This window comes from Sorghum bicolor, chromosome 10 (genome assembly GCF_000003195.3).
Source record: "Sorghum bicolor cultivar BTx623 chromosome 10, Sorghum_bicolor_NCBIv3, whole genome shotgun sequence".
NCBI lineage: Eukaryota > Viridiplantae > Streptophyta > Magnoliopsida > Poales > Poaceae > Sorghum > Sorghum bicolor.
The window spans coordinates 47,014,853-47,034,043 of NC_012879.2; the positions used below are offsets into that span (position 1 = coordinate 47,014,853).

General features: G+C 45.3%; 3 protein-coding genes across 3 annotated transcripts; 1 reads left to right on the top strand and 2 right to left on the bottom strand.

Moving 5' to 3' along the window:
* LOC110431157 lies at positions 2,969 to 3,733 on the bottom strand. The gene has a single exon (XM_021449874.1). The coding sequence runs from the start codon at positions 3,731 to 3,733 to the stop codon at positions 2,969 to 2,971; it is 765 nt and encodes a 254-aa protein (XP_021305549.1).
* On the bottom strand, positions 10,922 to 12,570 carry LOC8072679 (phospholipase A1-II 7). The gene has a single exon (XM_002438473.2). The coding sequence runs from the start codon at positions 12,462 to 12,464 to the stop codon at positions 11,259 to 11,261; it is 1,206 nt and encodes a 401-aa protein (XP_002438518.1). The 5' UTR covers positions 12,465 to 12,570; the 3' UTR covers positions 10,922 to 11,258.
* On the top strand, positions 13,741 to 15,291 carry LOC8155536 (phospholipase A1-II 7). Its single transcript, XM_002488904.2, has one exon. It carries the CDS (start codon positions 13,809 to 13,811, stop codon positions 14,997 to 14,999), a length of 1,191 nt encoding a protein of 396 aa, XP_002488949.1. The 5' UTR covers positions 13,741 to 13,808; the 3' UTR covers positions 15,000 to 15,291.

Sequence of the window (19,191 nt, forward strand, 5' to 3'; positions counted from 1 at the left end):
ATAAAATATGAGTACATACTTGTTTGATCAGACGCATATTATAATTGAAGTATGAGTACATACTCTTCCATTAAAGTATATATATATTGTTCAAAGTATGAGTGCATATGCAAAGCAGTATATAGTATGAGCACATACTTTCGAGAAGGATAAAAGCAGGGATTATAATGTATAGCAATTAAATACAAGTACATACATGGTTTGCAAAAAAAAATATGAGTACACTATCATGTTGGTTATCAGGCATACACGTTGTATGCATACAAAAAATAAGTATATGTGCATCCATAGATTAAAATGCAGCCTTATTCAAACACGACTCGGAACATAGCTGCCGGGCATCAGCCTGATGATCAACAACCAGTCACACTCTTTTCTGAAAAAAGAATAGAGAGACACAAGTATCAGGAGATACTACTATCTGAAAAGTATCAAGTGATACTATAATATGGAAAGTATGGCATGGTACTATGATGGTCTTAAAAATGTATGCAACCATACTCTTGTCAATCTAAAAATCATTTGTGGCGTGTGTAGGTATTAGGTGATACTTCTAGTCTTAAAAGAGTATACAAGTGAAACTGTCATCTAAAAAAACAAGAAAAATAGTTTGATTACATTCCTGCTCACCTCCTCCAGGTAGTGTCATAGATAATGAATTGTTCTTTGACTTCCAAAATGTAAGAAGTAGAGTGTCAGAAACCTCAATAGAATGGATTTCATAAATTGAAATCATGAGAATGGAAAAGAGAAAATGCATCCATGAATGAAGAGTGCAGTAGATCTTAAAATATTACCCACCGATCAAATAAAATAACGCCTAATCTGCCCCCAAATAATAGGCATTTTATCAAACACCTAAACTCTGGTAACTGGTAGGCTAGTAGCTTAGAACAACTGATAGGCACTTCTCTACAAATCAACGATAACACAATCTCAATCTCATTCCTGCCTCTTCCCCATCCCAAATCAGCAAATTCCTCATCCCAATCTCATGCTCCATACACTCCCGTCCATAATAATCAACACAAATAATCAATCTCCAGCAAAGGAGCTCACAAGGGGCAGGGCACTTGAGTCAAAGGAGTGTTAAAACTAGGATCGGCTAGTGGTGAGTCTAGATGGGGTACAAGCTTTCAATTTGGGATAAACAAGTGATTCGGGAATGGGAGAATACGATTCATACCATCGGAGGAGGTAGGAGCGGGCGCAGTGGAAGATCCGGATCCGGAGGCCGCCATGTCTTCGGTGATGGATCTGCGCTAGGCAGCGACGGGTGGGGAAGACTCGGTGGTGCAGTGGCGACCGGCGGAGAAGATTCGGTGGTGCAGTGCAGTGGCGGTGCTAGGGACTTCCCGTCACTGGCTGCGCCCCTCTCTAGATCGGGATTAGGGTTTCGGTGCGGAGTGGCAGCTCACGGTGAACCTCGTACTGAGAGCCAGCGGCCCCCACCTTGTATTTATAGCGCAGTGTGACAGGGGCCCTCCAGCCATAGATGGGCTGGGCGCCCCCGATCGGGGCGCGGGTCAAGGCCCGATTAGGCCTTTGGGCCTAATCGGTGGGAGATCACTCTAACATTCTCCCCCTTGATCTCAACCTTTCTTTAACCTTTAACCTTTGACTTTAAACACTTTACTTTTTACTCATTCCATCACAGATGAGTGCATAGAGCATGCTTCATCGTCACGGTCTATCGCCGATAGATTTGGCAACTACAATGCAGGTCTCTGATCTGAAACAGTAACTTTAACTTTGGGCCATTTATAGTTCAGGAATCATAGGCTTTCCCTTAAACCCATCCCGACTACGTGTTCTCTAAACACATTGGGTGGTAAGCCTTTTGTAAGCGGATCCGCGAGCATCTTTCCAGTCCTTATGTGCTCAAGACTTATGATTTGATCTCGAACTTTATCCTTCACAACATAATACTTTATGTCAATGTGTTTGGCAGCACCACTTGACCTATTGTTGTGAGCATACTGTACTGCTGGATTATTATCGCAGTATAACTTTAGTGGTTTATCTATGCTGTCGACCACCTTTAAACCGGGTAGGAACTTCTTTACCCAGTTCACCTGCCCCGTTGCCTCATAACATGCTACAAACTCAGCATACATTGTGGACGATGTAGTGACGGTTTGTTTTGAGCTTTTCCATGAAATAGCTCCCCCTGCGAGAGTGAAGACATATCCAGACGCGGATTTTCTATCATCTCCCGCATAATCAGAATCCGAGTACCCTTCTATGTGCAAGGATTCTGATCTTCTATACGTCAGCATGAGGCCTTTTGTCCCTTGCAAATAACGCAAGACTTTCTTTACCAATTTCCAGTGTTCCTGTCCTGGATTGCTTTGAAATCTGCCAAGTAACCCGGTAACAAACGCTAAGTCAGGGCGCGTACAGACGAGGATACGTTATCAATCACATCACATACGGAATTAACACATTCATGAAGTGATAACCAATAAAGATCTTGCTTTAAAAAAGCAATACCAACACTGTCATTATTACAGAAAATCTCACACTTGCCATTACCAAAATGGCAGCCATAACCATCATTGTCTAAACAAGACACACTTATTAAGTTTCTCTGTAAAGACGGAACATAAAGAACATCTCTAAGCAAAAGAATAAAACTATTAGCAAGTTCTAAAGAAACATCGCCAACAGCTTCCACGTCCACCTGGACTCCATTTGCCACTTTAATTTGTCTTTCTTTTCTTTGCGTAGTCCGCGTCGAACGGAATCCCTGTAAAGAATTTACAACATGAACAGTTGCCCCTGAGTCAATCCACCAAGTAGATTTTGCATATTGTACATAAAGAGATTCATTTACAAAAGTAATAATGTTCTCACCATTTTTTTCCATTATCATCTTTAACCATTTAGGGCAATCATGCTTGAAATGCCCCTCTTTGTGGCAGTAGTGACACAGATCTTTGTTCCCTGGAGGTTGGGCCTTTTTCTGCTAGGGCTGCTGATGCATGGGTGCTTTGCCTTTTGCCTTTGAAGGAGAGCTAGCATTGGCATTGACATTCTTTCTTTTGTTATCTCTAACAAAGTTGAGGGTGCCACCATTGGCGTCCTTGATCCTCTCTTCCTCTTGAACACACATCGCTATACAACGCTCCAGGGTCCATTTCTCGGGCTGGATGTTGTAGTTGACAACAAAGGTGTCAAACTCCTTTGGCAACGAAGCAAAAACCACATAAACAAGGAACTCTTCCTTGAGCTCTAAGTCCATTGGCTTAAGCTTGTTGTTTAGATGGTTCATCTTTGATATGTGTTCTCTAATGCCATTGTCATTGCTAGGCCCAGAGTACCTTTCTGTCATCAGCTGCTTAATCAGCTGAGTAGCATATGTCTTTGAAGAGCCATGAAACTGACTCTTTACTTTCTCAAGGTACTCTGTAATAGTGTCACACTCTCCAATTGACCCCACTATGGAGGGATCAATTGTGTTCTTTACCACTGCTAGACATTTCTTGTTGGCAGTGGCCCACTGTCTCTTTTGAAGATCAAAGATCATTTTGTCACTTGCATACTTTCCTTCTCTTGTTGCCCATGCAGCATCAGTCTCTTCAGCTCCCCTCACCGGTTCCACTGGCTCAGTGGGACATGGTGTGTAGGTGACCCAGTCGACCTCAGCCAAGATGAAGGCCAGGTCAATCGTTTCCTTCCATCCAGTGTAGTTGTCTCCTTTGAGGGCTGGAATATCTTTGATATATCCCATCAAGGAGACTCCTCAAACACATTCAAATTAAGTGAGAACATAATACAATAATTGCATGATTTAATTCCAATTATGGTCAAAAGTAAAACATACAATTAGTCCTTTTACATTAATTCTACAACACCTTTGGGCAGAAATAGAATTAATATATATCAAAAAACCATAATAACATTATAATATTGCTATTAATCAACTTTGGTCAGAATAATAACAATATTATAATCCAATTTTAACCTTTTTACACTAATTCTACATCACCTTTGGGCAGAAATAGAATTAATGCATGACAACAAACCATAATATCATAATATTGCTATAAATCAACTTTGGTCAGAATGATAACAATATTATAATAATCTGTAAATTTATCCAATTTCCAAAATTAAAATCTACCATCGGTTTGAATTTAATAATGAAAATGAATAAATAACTTTAAGTACGCAGCGGAAACTTTAATAAACTTTTAATTTCATTTTCCAGAAACTATACAAAAACTTTACTATTCTCTGAATATAATTATTTTTGGACAAAAAATATACAGAGAAAAGCATTAAAACTGTGCAAAAAACATTCAAAATGCATCAATTATAGCTTCTGGAAAAAGAAAAAACGAAAACTATGCAATCGGCCAATTCGGCCAGCACCTCGCGACGCGGCCCACGCGGCGCGCGGGAGCGGCCCAGAAGCGCGGCCCAACGGAGCAGCATGCACACCTTTTTTTTCTGCTTTCGGTTTTCGGCCCAGTGGCCAGAATCGCGGCCCAAAAAAGGCCGCGCGCACGCGCACCCCGGGTCCCAGGCCGCAACCTAGGCCTGGGCCGGGATTTGTCCATCCCGCCTGGGCTCAAAGTGGCCCATCACGGTCTCTGGCCGATCTCGGCCGTCCGTCTGTATCCAACGGCTGGGAGCAAAAAACGGTCGCATAAAAACCCCCTGGCTGCTGGCTCCCCCAAACCCTAGCCTCATTCTATCCAACCCTTCTCTCTCTTTGCTCTGGCAGAGCCAGGACGGCGGCGGCCATGGTGGCCACCGACGCTGGTGGAGAAGGGCCGCCGCCGTGCAGATCCGGCTGCTCCCTTCTCTACCTTTCCTCTCTTTACCCCTTCCCTTCTCTTTTGCCACGCCCCAACAGGAGCAGCAAGGCCTGCAGCGGCTCCACACAGCAGCTAGGCGTCCGGCCATGGTGGCCGGAGATGAAGGGTGGCGGCGCCGCCGCTCGGCTCTTGCCGGCGTGCGCGTTCCCGTTCGCGGTTGAGCGCGTCGCCGTCAAGAAGTTGTGCGACGGTGCCCTTTTACCCGAGCCCAAAACAGTGTCGTGCGGGTAAGGAAAAAAATTTCCGGATCTGACTTTTTTGGGGTTAGGGTCTCGGATTGGTTTTTGATTCTAGGCCGAAACTCTAATCATGGTTTAGGGTTTTGGACTGTCCGGATCGAGATCCGTCAAGGTCTTTTCTTCTGTGATCTTTTCTTTCCCCAACTTTCTAGATCTACTCACTAGTTAGGCGTCTGATACCATTGTTAAAACTAGGATCGGCTAGTGGTGAGTCTAGATGGGGTACAAGCTTTCAATTCGGGATAAACAAGTGTCATAGTACAAGATCTATAGGATTCGGGAATGGGAGAATACGATTCATACCATCGGAGGAGGTAGGAGCGGGCGCAGTGGAAGATCCGGATCCGGAGGCCGCCATGTCTACGGTGATGGATCTGCGCTAGGCAGCGACGGGTGGGGAAGACTCGGTGGTGCAGTGGCGACCGGCAGAGAAGATTCGGTGGTGCAGTGCAGTGGCGGCGCTGGGGACTCCCCGACACTGGCTGCGCCCCTCTCTAGATCGGGATTAGGGTTTCGGTGGGCAGTGGCGGCTCACGGTGAACCTCGTACTGAGAGCCGGCGGCCCCCACCTTGTATTTATAGCGCAGTATGACAGGGGCCCACCAGCCATAGATGGGCTGGGCGCCCCCGATCAGGGCGCGGGTCAAGGTCCGATTAGGTGGGAGATCACTCCAAGGAGAACCAGCACCAACGTCCAGTAGAGGCGGCCTCCCGGTGGCTAGCAAGCTGCAGCCTCTCGTCGGAAGGATTAAATGGAGATCTGAGAAGGTATGCATGTACGCAATAAGATGGAAGATGTACACATAGTCCCAGTAATCTGTATGGCACAGAGTCATACCCGTTTCATGTTCACTGATGACTAGCCGGGCAGGAAGGGGATGCAGTTCCTTGAAGGGGCTGCTATCAATGCTCAGGCGCTACCCAAAACGATCCGATGCCGAGGCCACCATACAAGCACGCCGGTGTCGTCTGCTCGGGCTCAAACACGCAACTGCCGGGACTCCACCCACACGGGCTGGGACACGTGCGTCCTCGCGGGGCAGCACCTAGCCATGACGCCGTTGGATGCAGGGGAGGGGCCCAGCTGCCGTTGCCACCGCCGGAGGGGCATCAGAAAGGTAAGTCACGATCTGATCCACCAAGAGAGGGGAAAGGACATTGTGGCCAGGGGCCACCGTCACTAGGGGCGGCGCCAGTAGCACCAACAGCACCGGTACGAGACGATACCGCTAGATTCGCCATGGCAAGGGAGCGCCACCACCACTACCACCATCGCTGAAGGGAGGACCCAAGGCGTTGCCTGGCCGCCGATGGGGGGGGCGGAGGCACCCTAGGAGGAGAGGCCGTGGAGGCCTGCCGTTAGTCCAGTGAGGAGTCGGGGCCGAGGAATGTCACCGCTTGGGGAGGTGGCGGCGGCGGCGGCAGCTGCCGCGAGGAATCGCGAGGGGCTCAAGCTATTAGTTGGAGTGATGGTCCAATTTTTTAACCCGTTAATAATGTCAAACCTAAGAAACGCCGTCATCGGCCCGTTAGCTACTTCTGTGGCTCCGCGCGTGGGGCTGCCTGCTCGCGTGCGTATATTATTAGGTGTGAGTAGATACACGTCGGTGTAGAATGAAATTTCTCTCTCTCTATATATATAGTTTTTTTACACGTGCGTGTAACTACTCCGACCTGGAGTATACCCACGCGATGGTTGGGCTGTGTAGACGTCGGGGGTGCTGCCGCTAGACGTGGGGTGAAGTCCGTTACCTCCTGGAATCGCGAGGGATCCAATCATTGCGGCATGGAAGTAACAAATCGATCTCATCTATTTAAATGATAATATATTATTTCTAATGTCTCGTCGTGATTCGAGTCTTTTTGATCAATAAATTATACAATTTACTACGATGACGTATATATATATATAGTTTTTACGTGTATATGCTGAGAGTATGGGTACATACACACATATATATAAATAGTGATTTTTGCATACATGTATTTGCGAGTAGGTCCATATACACAAGGAATTTTATTAGAGTATACTCCCTCCGTCTCAAAAAAACCGACGTTTTTGACTTTGACAAATTATATTTGATCGCTCGTCTTCAAAATTTTTATGTAAATTCTAAAATAAATAAATCATTATTAAAGTACCTCTAATGATCAAATAAGTCATATCAAAATAGACGGTATTTATAAAAAAGTTTTAATAAGAAAGATGGTCAAATAAGATGTTTGAAAGTCAATAACAACGATCTTTTTGAGACGGAAGGAGTATGTAACATTTTTAGGAGAACAAATTAAAAATAGTATGTAGACATACTTTTTGACACAAGTATCAAATAGTATGCGGACATACTTTTTTACGAGCTAGTATGAGTATATACTTTTGAAAAGAGAGTATGTATACATACTACTTTACAAAAAAATTATATATTGTATACAATTCACAAGAGTATTTGAGTAAAAGTATATACTTGTGTATATATATACTCAAACGAAAGATTTTTTTTGGACGTACCATGACTAGAGCCGGATAGAGGTCCCCTGTATGTAGCCAACCCACCATATAGATCCGCTTTTTTTATTAATAATTATACGGCCAGGTGCACCTCCCACGTATATATTCTAAAAAAACACGTACACAACATCGGTACCCATACGGGCGACGGACCAACGGGATCCTATCCGAACCCATTAGTACATAAAACAGGCGCACCCCACCCTTGATGTCTCCGTTTCTCCACCCCCAACATCTCCGTTTTCCGTGTGCGTCGATGCCTATATCTCAGATGCGTGTATCGTACGTGTAGGATGGAATTTACCTATATATATATAAAAACATCCGGAGCCCCCTTATCGTTTCCCCTCCTACCACGGATCCGGCGGTCAATCGGTTCCATGTAGCGTGAGAAGGAGACGTCGACGCTGATTTCTTTCACCTTGCCACCCCTCCGCCGGTATCGCCTAGTTCTCTGCCCCCTCCGCTTACGAGCCTAGCTCACCCCGTCCACCTCGTCTCCGCAGCCTTCGTGCACCTCTGACGCCTCTGAAGGCCGTAGATCCCAGATCACCGCCGTTCTTGCCACACGACCTCAGCTCGCCGACGCCCTCTGCCTGTCCGGCGTCCGCTCGGTTTCATCATCTTCGGCGGGGGACAAGCCATATCGACGGCGACTGCCACAGAGACCTACGGCTTCTAGGCAGGTCCATGTCTCCGAGGTGTCCTCCTATAGCAACCTCGTCGGTGTACGGTCTACTCGGCAGGTCTCGCCAAGAGCGTGTGCCAGCGACGGTCTCCTCCTTCCCTCCCTCGCTGGCACCACCCATTTGACCTCTCCTACAACTGCTACTGTGTCGCTGGCTACCTCTCTGCCTTCCTTTCCACTGTGCCTCCCTCGGCGCCATGGAGCCGCAGACCTAGTGCGCTGTTGGCGCCGGCTGTCGGAATGGCTGCACCGACGATGATCTCTCAATGCTTAGTGACAACACTCGTGCACGTTGCCTATTCTCTCTCTCTTTCTCTCTCAGATGCAACTGAAAGCAAAAGAAGTGGTGCTTTGCAGCTTTCTTAGTCTTTCTTGTTTGTATTTATTCACGGTGTTTACATGGTCCATGACCAACGATCTCCCCCGCCATGCGCGCCTCATGCTGCGTCGTGCCGCCTTATGCACAGGAATGTTTCATACAGACATGGCACTGACCACTCATAGCCGCTCCATGAACGCAACATCGTTGTGGCCCTCTCCACCGCTCATCTAACATGCAGCTAGCTAACTTTTAGGAATTGTAAACGTGCAACTAAATGCAACTGCCAAATTACAGAATGATGACTAAGTGTGCACAAGATTATGACAATATTTCACCCCCTAATCTCGCTGCACCTCTATCACACCTACCTGCTATAGTAATAACTACAACTAGTAAAATTATATATCTTTGGGAGAACAAATGAGTGGTCAAATTGTAATTTGGGAGATTGTACCATGTCTGACTATGACTTATAAATTGGACTTGAGGGAGTACATGTGTTTCTTTAAGCATGATAAATTGAACCTTTAAAATCTTTTTTTATATTTCGTTGAAGTATGGACTTTAAGCTCTAGAGTATATCATTAACTACTATGGTCGCATAACTAACCACCTAAGACTCATGGATTGTCCAAAGCTAGTTGCATGGTGTTGAATGCATTCATGCACATTTGTTGCCGAAAGTTTATAAATCATGTTTACACATTGATTTAAGTTTTTAGAGGTATAATCGTGGGCTCTAAATATTTTATTTGGATTTTTCGATGTCTCATGCTATTTTTAGGATTTCCTTAAGAATATTTAGAAGCTCTGAGTCTGAGATATCGTTCATGGTTTAAAATCCATATACAACTAAAAACCAATTTTTTGAGACGCCATGATTTTTTCTGATAACCCCTTAAGATGGTTTGAGAATATTATTTTTTTATCCCTAATCATGGGTGGTGCTAGAGCTGACTAGACGTGATGGCGTGGCGTTGCATATAGGACACTGGATGAAATTAAGTTGAAAATAAAAGTTTGAGGACTGAAACACGCTTTAATAGATGGAGCCTGAAATGCAAAGTTTGAGGACTAAAATTGTCACTTTGATAGCTTTGGGATGAAACTAAACCAAAACTAAGTTTTGAGCGCAAGGATTGAAATGGCTCATTTTGAAAGTTGAGGAATCAAAATACACTACAAGAAATTAACTTATACATGACAGTTTGATTCTGTCATGGACAAGCGAAAATCCGTCACAGTTAACTATCTGTGACGGTCTATAGGAATGTCATCTATTCCTCGTCATACATTTTTTGGACCAAAATGGAACGTCACGGGTTGGTTTTTTGGATCGTCATGGACGAACCAAGGACAACTATAGGAAGAGACTATGGTAATGAACTGAACCGTCATGGTTTTACTGCCATATCAACACACATAAACTGGAACAAAGCTCATAATTGACTAATATTGCCCATCATTTTTATTGAAACTATCAACATTTGTACTTGTACAATATTTCACACGAAATACTAAGACAATAACCAAGCTACACTCAAGTATCTACAAAACTAAGATGTTGGCTTGTACAACACATAACTCGTATGATTTGCTCGCACAACAAAATCTTTCATGACTAATGAAAATAGCCGCCATGAGCACCTTGATCCTCTTGCTGCAATTCACATATACCCTCATCAAACATCTGCAATGAATACTTGATCGGTAATAAAACTCACATGTGCAAAGGTACTATCTTTGAAAAGTGCAAGGGTCTTTTGGCCAAGTTAAAACTTCTATATCACAGCTGTTATTTATTTGAAAATTGTCAACTTAATATGAAGAAGACAGGAGCATAGACTTGCATCAGAAAACATAGCTGAACTTGCAATAGACCAGCTCTGTACTAAATCTCATAGACTGATATCAATCAGTTATGAACAAATATGTGACAAGTTCAGACTTGATCAAATAAAAGGACTATGGTCTGAAATGAAAGTAACACTTGATCAAATAAAAATTTGTAGTAGCAAACAAGGTACTGAGAAATAAAATATGATTGTATATTTCATGATTGTATATCTCCATTCAGCTATTCTACAAGTCCAACAAGATCTCAATGAAAATATGTAAAGAGCTTACTGTCCTCAATAAAAAGATTACTGCATATCTCCATTCAGCTATCACAAAAATAGGAGTATCTATAGTATCTCACCTTCTTCTAAGTTTTTTGCTGCCTTTAGGAACCTTCTCATGTGACAATATAGAGTCAGCACTAACAATGAAATTGAGTGTTTGCATCAATGTCAAGACCCACATGTCCATGTTGGCTCAGAGTATTACAGAGGTTGAAACAATTTTACATCAATTACTACAGAGGTGAAATTTCAATGTGGCAATGACATTACAAATGCTAACAGATATCTAGATGAGTGTTCTAACAGACATAAATATATGTTTATTTGAAATTACAATGAAACGTAGCCCGCCAACATTATTAACGTGTAGTGTGATACCGGCTTGGGATACATCATGTATCCTCACAACATTATTAAGAAAAGAAAACAACACAACACAAACAAAAACATAAACATAAACAAAGATGTGAAATGCGAACGAAACACAAACAAATCGATGGCGGCGTTATGGTAGGCGCAAAGCTAGCAAGCTTCTTCGTCAGCAGCAGGGGTTACTCGAAGTCCCTGAGCTCCCATTTCCCTTTGGCATTCTTGACCATGCTCTTGTTCAGCACCACCCACCAGCTCGCCGGCACATGATACTCGTCCTTGAGCCCGTCCGCATCCTTGTTCACTAGCGCCTCGTCGCGGCACACCTCCAGGTTGAATCCTCCAGCGCTGCCCTGCTCGCCGGCGACGCCGTGCAGGTAGCACTCGAGGTTGTGCAGTGTCTGCTGCGTGGCCGGCGACCTAAGGTACGGCGACAGTGACGGGTTGACGGGAAGCGTCACGGCCACGTCGTCGGAGTACCCTTTCGCCGTCGGGTACAAGGTCACCTGGTCGCCGCTGTTCTTCACGTGCAGGGCCCTGAGCTGGTCACCGAACGAGCGGAAGGCCGCCGCGAAGGATTCGTCCCCGACGCGCGGGCTCGCGAACACGACCGCCGACACTGGGCACGGCGGCGGCTGGGAAGAGGCGCCATTGACGCCGTTGGCTACCATGTCAATGGCGTTGAGGGTGGCGAGGGACGCACCGAGGCTGTGGCCGGCAACGGTGATGCTTGTGACCTCGTCCTTGTATTGCTCCACCAGGTTCCTCACCTCCTCCAGGACCTGCGCCCTCGCGCTGATCTTGTTGAACTCGGAGCCGGCGTCGCTGGAGGTGTACAGGGACAGGAAGCCCCCGTGCACGCTGCCCAGCGGTTGCCCCAGCGCCGGCGCGGTGGGCACCAGCGCGTCGCCGACGTCCTTGAGCGACTCGAGGGCCAGCGTCCCGCGCCACGCCACGAGGATGTCGCGCCGCCCCAGCGCAGCCACGCCGTCGTCCGTGGCCACGGCAACGTACCCGATCCAGTTGGACTCCGTGGACCACGGGTCCCTGAGCGCCGCGTTCGGCAGGACCAGGAACGCGTCGCGCAGGGCCGGCTCCGCCGCCGTGGCGTAGATGAACTTGGTGACCCTGTAGTTGCCGGCGGCGGCCACTGTAGAGCGGGACAGCAGGTCGGTGGTCCCGTACATGCAGTCGCCGGCGTGGGGCGAGCGCTTCTCGTTGTTGAACCCGTCGAGAGCGGCAGACACGAGCTCGCCGTAGGAGATGATGGACTTGCGGAGGTCCAGGTCCAGCGGGTCCAAGAGGCCGTTCCACGAGTGCTCGCCCTGGAGCTCGCGCCACCTCTCAGCGATGCTTCCGTTTCCAGACGCAGTTGCAGAGGACGCCATGGCAACCGACCGGCTGCTTTGTTGTTGTGTCTCAACTAGTAAGCTAGCTAGCTCGATCGTGTGTTTTGGTTGTGTGGTTTCTTGGCTTCAGAGCTTGGTGCCTATTTATAGGACTTCCTGCGCGTTTGCCGTTTGGTATACACTACTAGTGCTAATGCTAATTAAAATAGTGCAGGGCGATCTCCTTATAAAAAATTAGTGCCTGTGCCCGTGTCTCACGTGTCGGAATCGTTGTGCATGGATGTAGATGCGTGCATATATACACGTACGGTCCCGGACGGAGTAATTTGTCTTGTTCTTCCGGCTACGTATATGGCCAACATGCTCAACACGTTTCTCATTCGCCTCAAAAGCATGATCAACATATATGGCCAAGCTAGGTATACGCGAATATCCGGGGATTTGATATTCTGGATCTTGAATGTAGATCACGTTTTGATAAAAACACCAAGTTTCCTCGTTTGATGGAACTATATATTTATATTATACACAAGCGGTGCCGCCGCCCGGCCACCCGGTGCGGCCGGCTAGGCTCATCGCCAAAATTTAAAAGAATTTTTTTTTTATATTCATATAGAATTCTATAATTTTATAGTTAAATATTTCAGCTTTTAGATTTTGTTAGTTAGGTTGTCTTTTTGGGCATAAACACTTTATTTATTCAGGTGAAACATTACAATCAAACTAAAGACAAATTTACATGAAGCTAGGGGTATTGCTAGACAAAATCATAAAAAAAATATTGTCCACGGTAGCATTTTCGTTTGTATTTAAAAAATATTGTCTAATCATGGACTAATTAAGCTCAAAAGATTTATCTCGTAAATTACAGATAAACTGTGTAATTAATTATTTCTTTTATATATATTTAATAATTCATGCATGCGCCGCAAGATTTGTGACGGAGAACTAAAAAAACTTTATAAATTTTTTAGGAAGTAAACAAGCCTGGGAATGCATGTTGAGCATGTTTTTCAGGCCAATGGGAAAGATGCATGTAAAATGAATCACGTGTACGGGATCGATATAGATCAGTCACTTGGCCTCTTGTGACTTTGTCAGGGACCGTATGAATGTATGGAGGACAGCTAGTGGTTCAGACACGTGAGACACGGACACATGCACGCTGATTGCTTGCATCTCTTGTAGACTTGTAGTAATACGTAATAATATACCTGTCACACACTGACTGAGCCACTTCTTTTCAACCTACACACGGATCCATCGACTGCTATAAATGGGCACCCAAGCTGAAGGCTAGGAACCACAACCAGCAAACTAAAACACGTTCTACTAATTAACAAAAGCAGGTGGCTGAGTGAGTGTTCTAGCTAGCTAGTAGCCATGGTGTCGTCTGTAGTAGCTGCTGCAGCTGGGACTGGAAATGGCGGAAGAAGCATCGCCGAGAGGTGGCGTGAGCTCCAGGGCTCGCGCTCGTGGGACGGCCTGCTTGACCCGTTGGACCTGGACCTCCGCAAGTCTCTCATCTCCTACGGCGAGCTCGTGTCCGCCACCGGCGCCGGCTTCAACAACGAGAAGCGCTCGCCGCACTACGGTCTGTGCAGGTACTGCCCCGACGACCTGCTTGTCAAGTCCGGGGTGGTCGACGGCGCCCGCTACTACAGGGTCACCAAATTCGTGTACGCCACGGCGGAGCTGCTGTTCGGCCTGTACAAGCAGACCACCTGGATGGGGTACGTCGCGGTGGCCACGGACGAGGGCGTGGCCGCGCTCGGCAGGCGCGACATCGTCGTGGCGTGGCGCGGGTCGGCGACGCGCGCGGAGTGGGCCAAGGACATCTTCGAGTTCGTGCCGGCGCCCGCCGAGTCCGTGCTGGGCTCCGCCGCCGCCGCGTACCCATCGGCGTACGTGCACAGCGGCTTCCTGTCCTTGTACACCACCAGCAACGCCGACTCTGAGCTCGGCAAGACCAGCGCCAGGGACCAGGTGCTCCAGGAGGTGAGCAGGCTGGTGGAGCTCTACAAGGACGAGGACCAGGAGATGAGCATCACCGTCGTCGGCCACAGCCTCGGCGCCGCGCTCTCCATCCTCAACGCCGTCGACCTCGTCAGCAACGGCGTGAACAACTCCTGCCCGGTGGCAGCCGTCGTGTTCGCCTGCCCGCATGTTGGCAACAACTCCTTCAAAGACGCCTTCGACTCCTTCGACGACCTCAAGGCACTCCACGTGAAGAACAAGATAGACTTGGTGCCCCTGCTCATGGACTGGTTGCCTGACCTGGGCGTGACGCTGCCCATCGACACGAGCCTGTCGCCGTACCTCAAGGACCCCCAGAACACGGCCCACGAGCTCGAGTGCTACTTGCATGGCGTCGCCGGGGTTCAGGGAAGCGACGCCGGCGGAGGGTTCGACCTGGTGGTGGACCGCGACGTGGCGCTGCTCAACAGGAGCGCCGACGCGCTCAAGGACGAGCACCCGGTGCCGGCGAGCTGGTGGGTGGCGGAGCACAAGAGCATGGTCAAGAACGCCAAAGGCAAGTGGGAGCTCAAGGATTTCGAGCAGATCATATATTAACCTCCACAACAACCCAGCGCGCTGCTCGTTGCCCCTCCATCTCTCATTGAATTTGCATGCATGGTTTATATTATCGTTATGAATTAATAATGCATACGATCGACGCCGTCGATTTTGTATGCTCTCCTATGTTTATGTTTTGTTCGTGTTGAGACCTTTGTTTGTATTTCTGTTTATGTTGTCTCCTATTTCAATAATATGTCACAAGGATGCATATGCGCGTTCCTCAGTCGATGTTTACAATTTCGAATAATATATATTAAATATCGTGATAAGCTTCTTTTTCTCATCATGATAACTTTTTCTCTATATATTTTTTTTGTGTATTTTAAGGGTCTGTGTTTTGCATCACGAATCACTTATATTATCCTTAGCTAAGGATCGGTGGAATCAGTCAATAAGAGCCAAATGGGTTATAGCAGCGAAAATGATTCTCGCTCAGAATGAGTCTAGCTGGCTGCCGAGAGCATAAAACCGTGCATGAAATGTGGTTTCGCACTGATTGTGATTCTAGTTCGATCTTATCACGTCATATCTTCAGTTAATCCTTTTTAAATGCAAAATGTTAAAATACTAGGTAAATACGTGCGTTGCAACGGAAACACAAAATATGACGATAACATATGTACATGTACGAGGGAGTTAAAAAAAAGATAGTTAACTCTAACTTTGAATACGAAACTGAAACATCAACTTTGATTATCTATAATGTAAAAACTTATATTACAACCGTTATAATTAAATATTAATATAATATAACATAAGTCTTTAAAAATAGGTTGCACATAATATTTTCAAAAAAACAAAGAGATTTTAAGTTACAAATTTTTACTAAGTAAATTAAAGCAAAAGTAAACACATATTATTTTTTGAAGAAATTATGTCAAGTATTTAATTTTCTGAACATTTAACAAAGTTTTTGCCTTTTAATAAAAAGAAACAAAATTAAAAACCTAAAACTAATGTAACCGGCGGGCTCTGGGCCTTTAGTCTTAGCCCATGTTAAGGGCCAGGACTAAAGGCCTTTTTTAGATCCCGCGTGTGGGGGGACCTTTAGTCCCGGCTGGTGGATCGGCCCGAGACCAAAGACTACCCTTTATTCCCGGCTCTTAACACCAACCGGGACTAAAGGATCTTTAGTCCCGGGCCTTTCCACCAGCTGGGACTAAAGGTCCCTCCACTATAAATTCTGACCCGGCCCTGAGGTCAGCCTCACGCACGGGCGCCTTCGTCTTCTCCGGCTGTCTTCAAGCTCCAGCGCCGCCGCCGCACTTCGGCCTGTACATCTTCGAGCCCCAGCGCCGCCGCCACGCCCCCGCCTTCTCTAGCCAACCCCGCCCTCCGTCGTCTTCTCCGGTCGCGCGTGCCTGACCCCGTCGATCTCCTACAGCAGTGACACCGCCCTCGCTGTTGTCTTCTCCAACCGCCGCCCGCCGTCGCCGTCGCCGTCGTGACACCGCGTGCCCTCGCCGTCGCCATCGTGCTCCTTGGTGATGGCACCGCCGGCCCCGGCCCCCTGCATATGATTAATTATATAGAGTTTTTTTATATATAATTAACTTTTTTATATATAAATGTATGTATTTCTATATATATATAATGCAGTGTATATATTTTTATATATTTGAACTGTTTTATGAACTATTTCTATAATATATATATATATATATGAATGATGTATGAATAGATGTATATATATATTTATTTATTTATATGACTCATTGTATATATGTATATATATAGAATGACGTAGTTGTGCTCCTTCTACATGCCACTCGTACTTGCAAGGCAAAATGAATACTAACTAGAACATCAGGCGCCCTTCGGGCGCCCTGCTATTACCTCAAAGTTTAAAGTATAATTTTTTATTCACCATATTAACAACTGCTAATTGAACACATGACTTTTTTAACATATGTCCACTTCCATCTCAATACAGATTATACAAGCCCTTTGGTAGTGCAACAACTCTTATGTGTACAGACTACAGACAAGCATATTTTGGATAGGAAACAAACTCTTTTGCCATAGGCACCTATTTAAAAAGTTTACTGTTAGATACATTCACAAGGTTCATCATGCACCATTCCATATAAAAAAGGAACACAATAACATGGAAAGAAATGGTGCAAATAAATGATAATTCCTGTGACACCTCTACGCTCGTCTCCAATAGCAGAATGCCTGTAAGCAAGCTTCCTTTTTGTTGCCATGATCATAGGGTGAACTGAAATAGCCAACCTCAAATCATACAAGGTCAAGTATCTCCAATCATCATATTCACTCAAAAGCATTGAGATTGGGTTTCATCATAGTTCCATATACAAAAAACAGAGACTCTGCCCAAATGAGCAGTTGAATGACTCATGAAGAATAGTGACAGAAACAATATATAGTAACTACACAAACAAAGTAGAATGAATTATGTAAGTACAGTCTATTGGAAGATTTCATCTATGGGGCAAATCATAGTAGCTTGCAAAGGGATAAATGCATTGCCACACATCTTATCTAGAGAAGAGAAACACAAAGCAAGGATCAAGCATAGCTAGCATTGGATCAGCACCACATGTGCCCACTGCCTCTGGTGCTTCTGTACATAAGAATGAGCATTCAGTAAGAGTGCCTAAAAACGTCTCAGTACAAAACAATGTGGTGGAAGGATGAGAAATAACAACAATAGCAACTTTACTAATACAAAGTTCCTAGATTAATATAACATTAAAATTGCAAAGAATAGCTCTGTAGAAAGATGGAAGTTGTACCTCGAAGCAGCCCCTCTAGCCACATCATGAACTTCAGGCTTCTCAATTGTCTTATTTTGAAAACTCCAAAAATGCAGGAACAATTGAGCATGAGTATAGATTATAGATGTGACACATCCTGACACCTTCAACATGAATGTCCTATAGTTAAAATTATGTGGCTGCAATATAGCTGCAAGCACAATCAGATCAGGAGCCTGTTTTAAAATTATGTAACTCAATAGCTAGAGAACTATCAGTAGATAAACAAGGGCACATTAACATCATATATATTGCACTCCTATCAAGTTTAGCGATCATTATAGCTAATTTAATTACAGTAGATAAACAAGAGAAGTGACCTATAAATTCCAACACTTGTTGCATAGAGCTATCTTATGTGGAGCAACTTCATAGAGCAAGTGCATTCTGGATATCAGTCCCAAATCAGCCTTTTTTTACTTCAGCTCTACGATAACTACTTCATATAGCAAGTTCAGGGATTGGAGAATAAACTCACATATGCCAATAATTAAGAAATGACGCGGGTTTAGAATGAGGCCAAATCCAGTGTAACAAATCTGCTTACCAAAACCCACCAACATTTTATTGGCCTAGTCAGGTAGCCTACTTTGCATGTCCTTGCCATTATCATGCACTTTACCCTTTTAATTCCACAAAGTAGCATTGCAAGGGCTGTCCTTAATTATACTCCAGTTAGCAGCAGCACTCATGAAGTCATGATTAGTGCCGTGCTAAGCCAAGCTGACACCAAAAAAAGTAGAGTATAAAAATTTATTTCATGTTATATCTAACTATTACTAATTTTGTGTCAAAACTCATAAATATTAATCTTTTTTCCTATATAAATTTCTTCAAACTTAAAAACAAACTCAAACTTAGGACAACTGACATAGGGAGTAGCAGGACGATGACATATTTAGGCAATTTGGATTCACACGTTATTAACTAAATAAAAAATAGGAATAAGACATCCTTTAAGTTTTGTGCAGAACACGGAAAGTGTGTTTCATGCTTCAGCATAAATAAAAACTCCAGAATCCAAATTTAGTACTTTTACCAAAGGCCGGATGGGGAGGCAGAGAGTTGTCGAGATGATCCATAGACGACTCCACCCCAAATAAAAGAAAATTAGGTCTCAGAATACAGAAGTTAGGTCCCAGCTAACGCAGAGGAGGTTACCACTATAGGCATGTTCTGCTGGATCTTATGGATTTGTGTGCAGAGCAGTTAGGTCTGCTTTTATCCAGTGAGCCGCGATTTGGGGAAGATGCAACATGTTGAAGCCGCTAGTGCCAGCATGCTCGCCTTGGAGGGTGGACGACGGAAAGGCAGATATGTGCCGGATCTTCCACCTCTTCGTCAGTTCGTCCACCATGACCGGATTTGCTCGATGTCAGATCTCGCACGCCGCCGGATCCCGCACG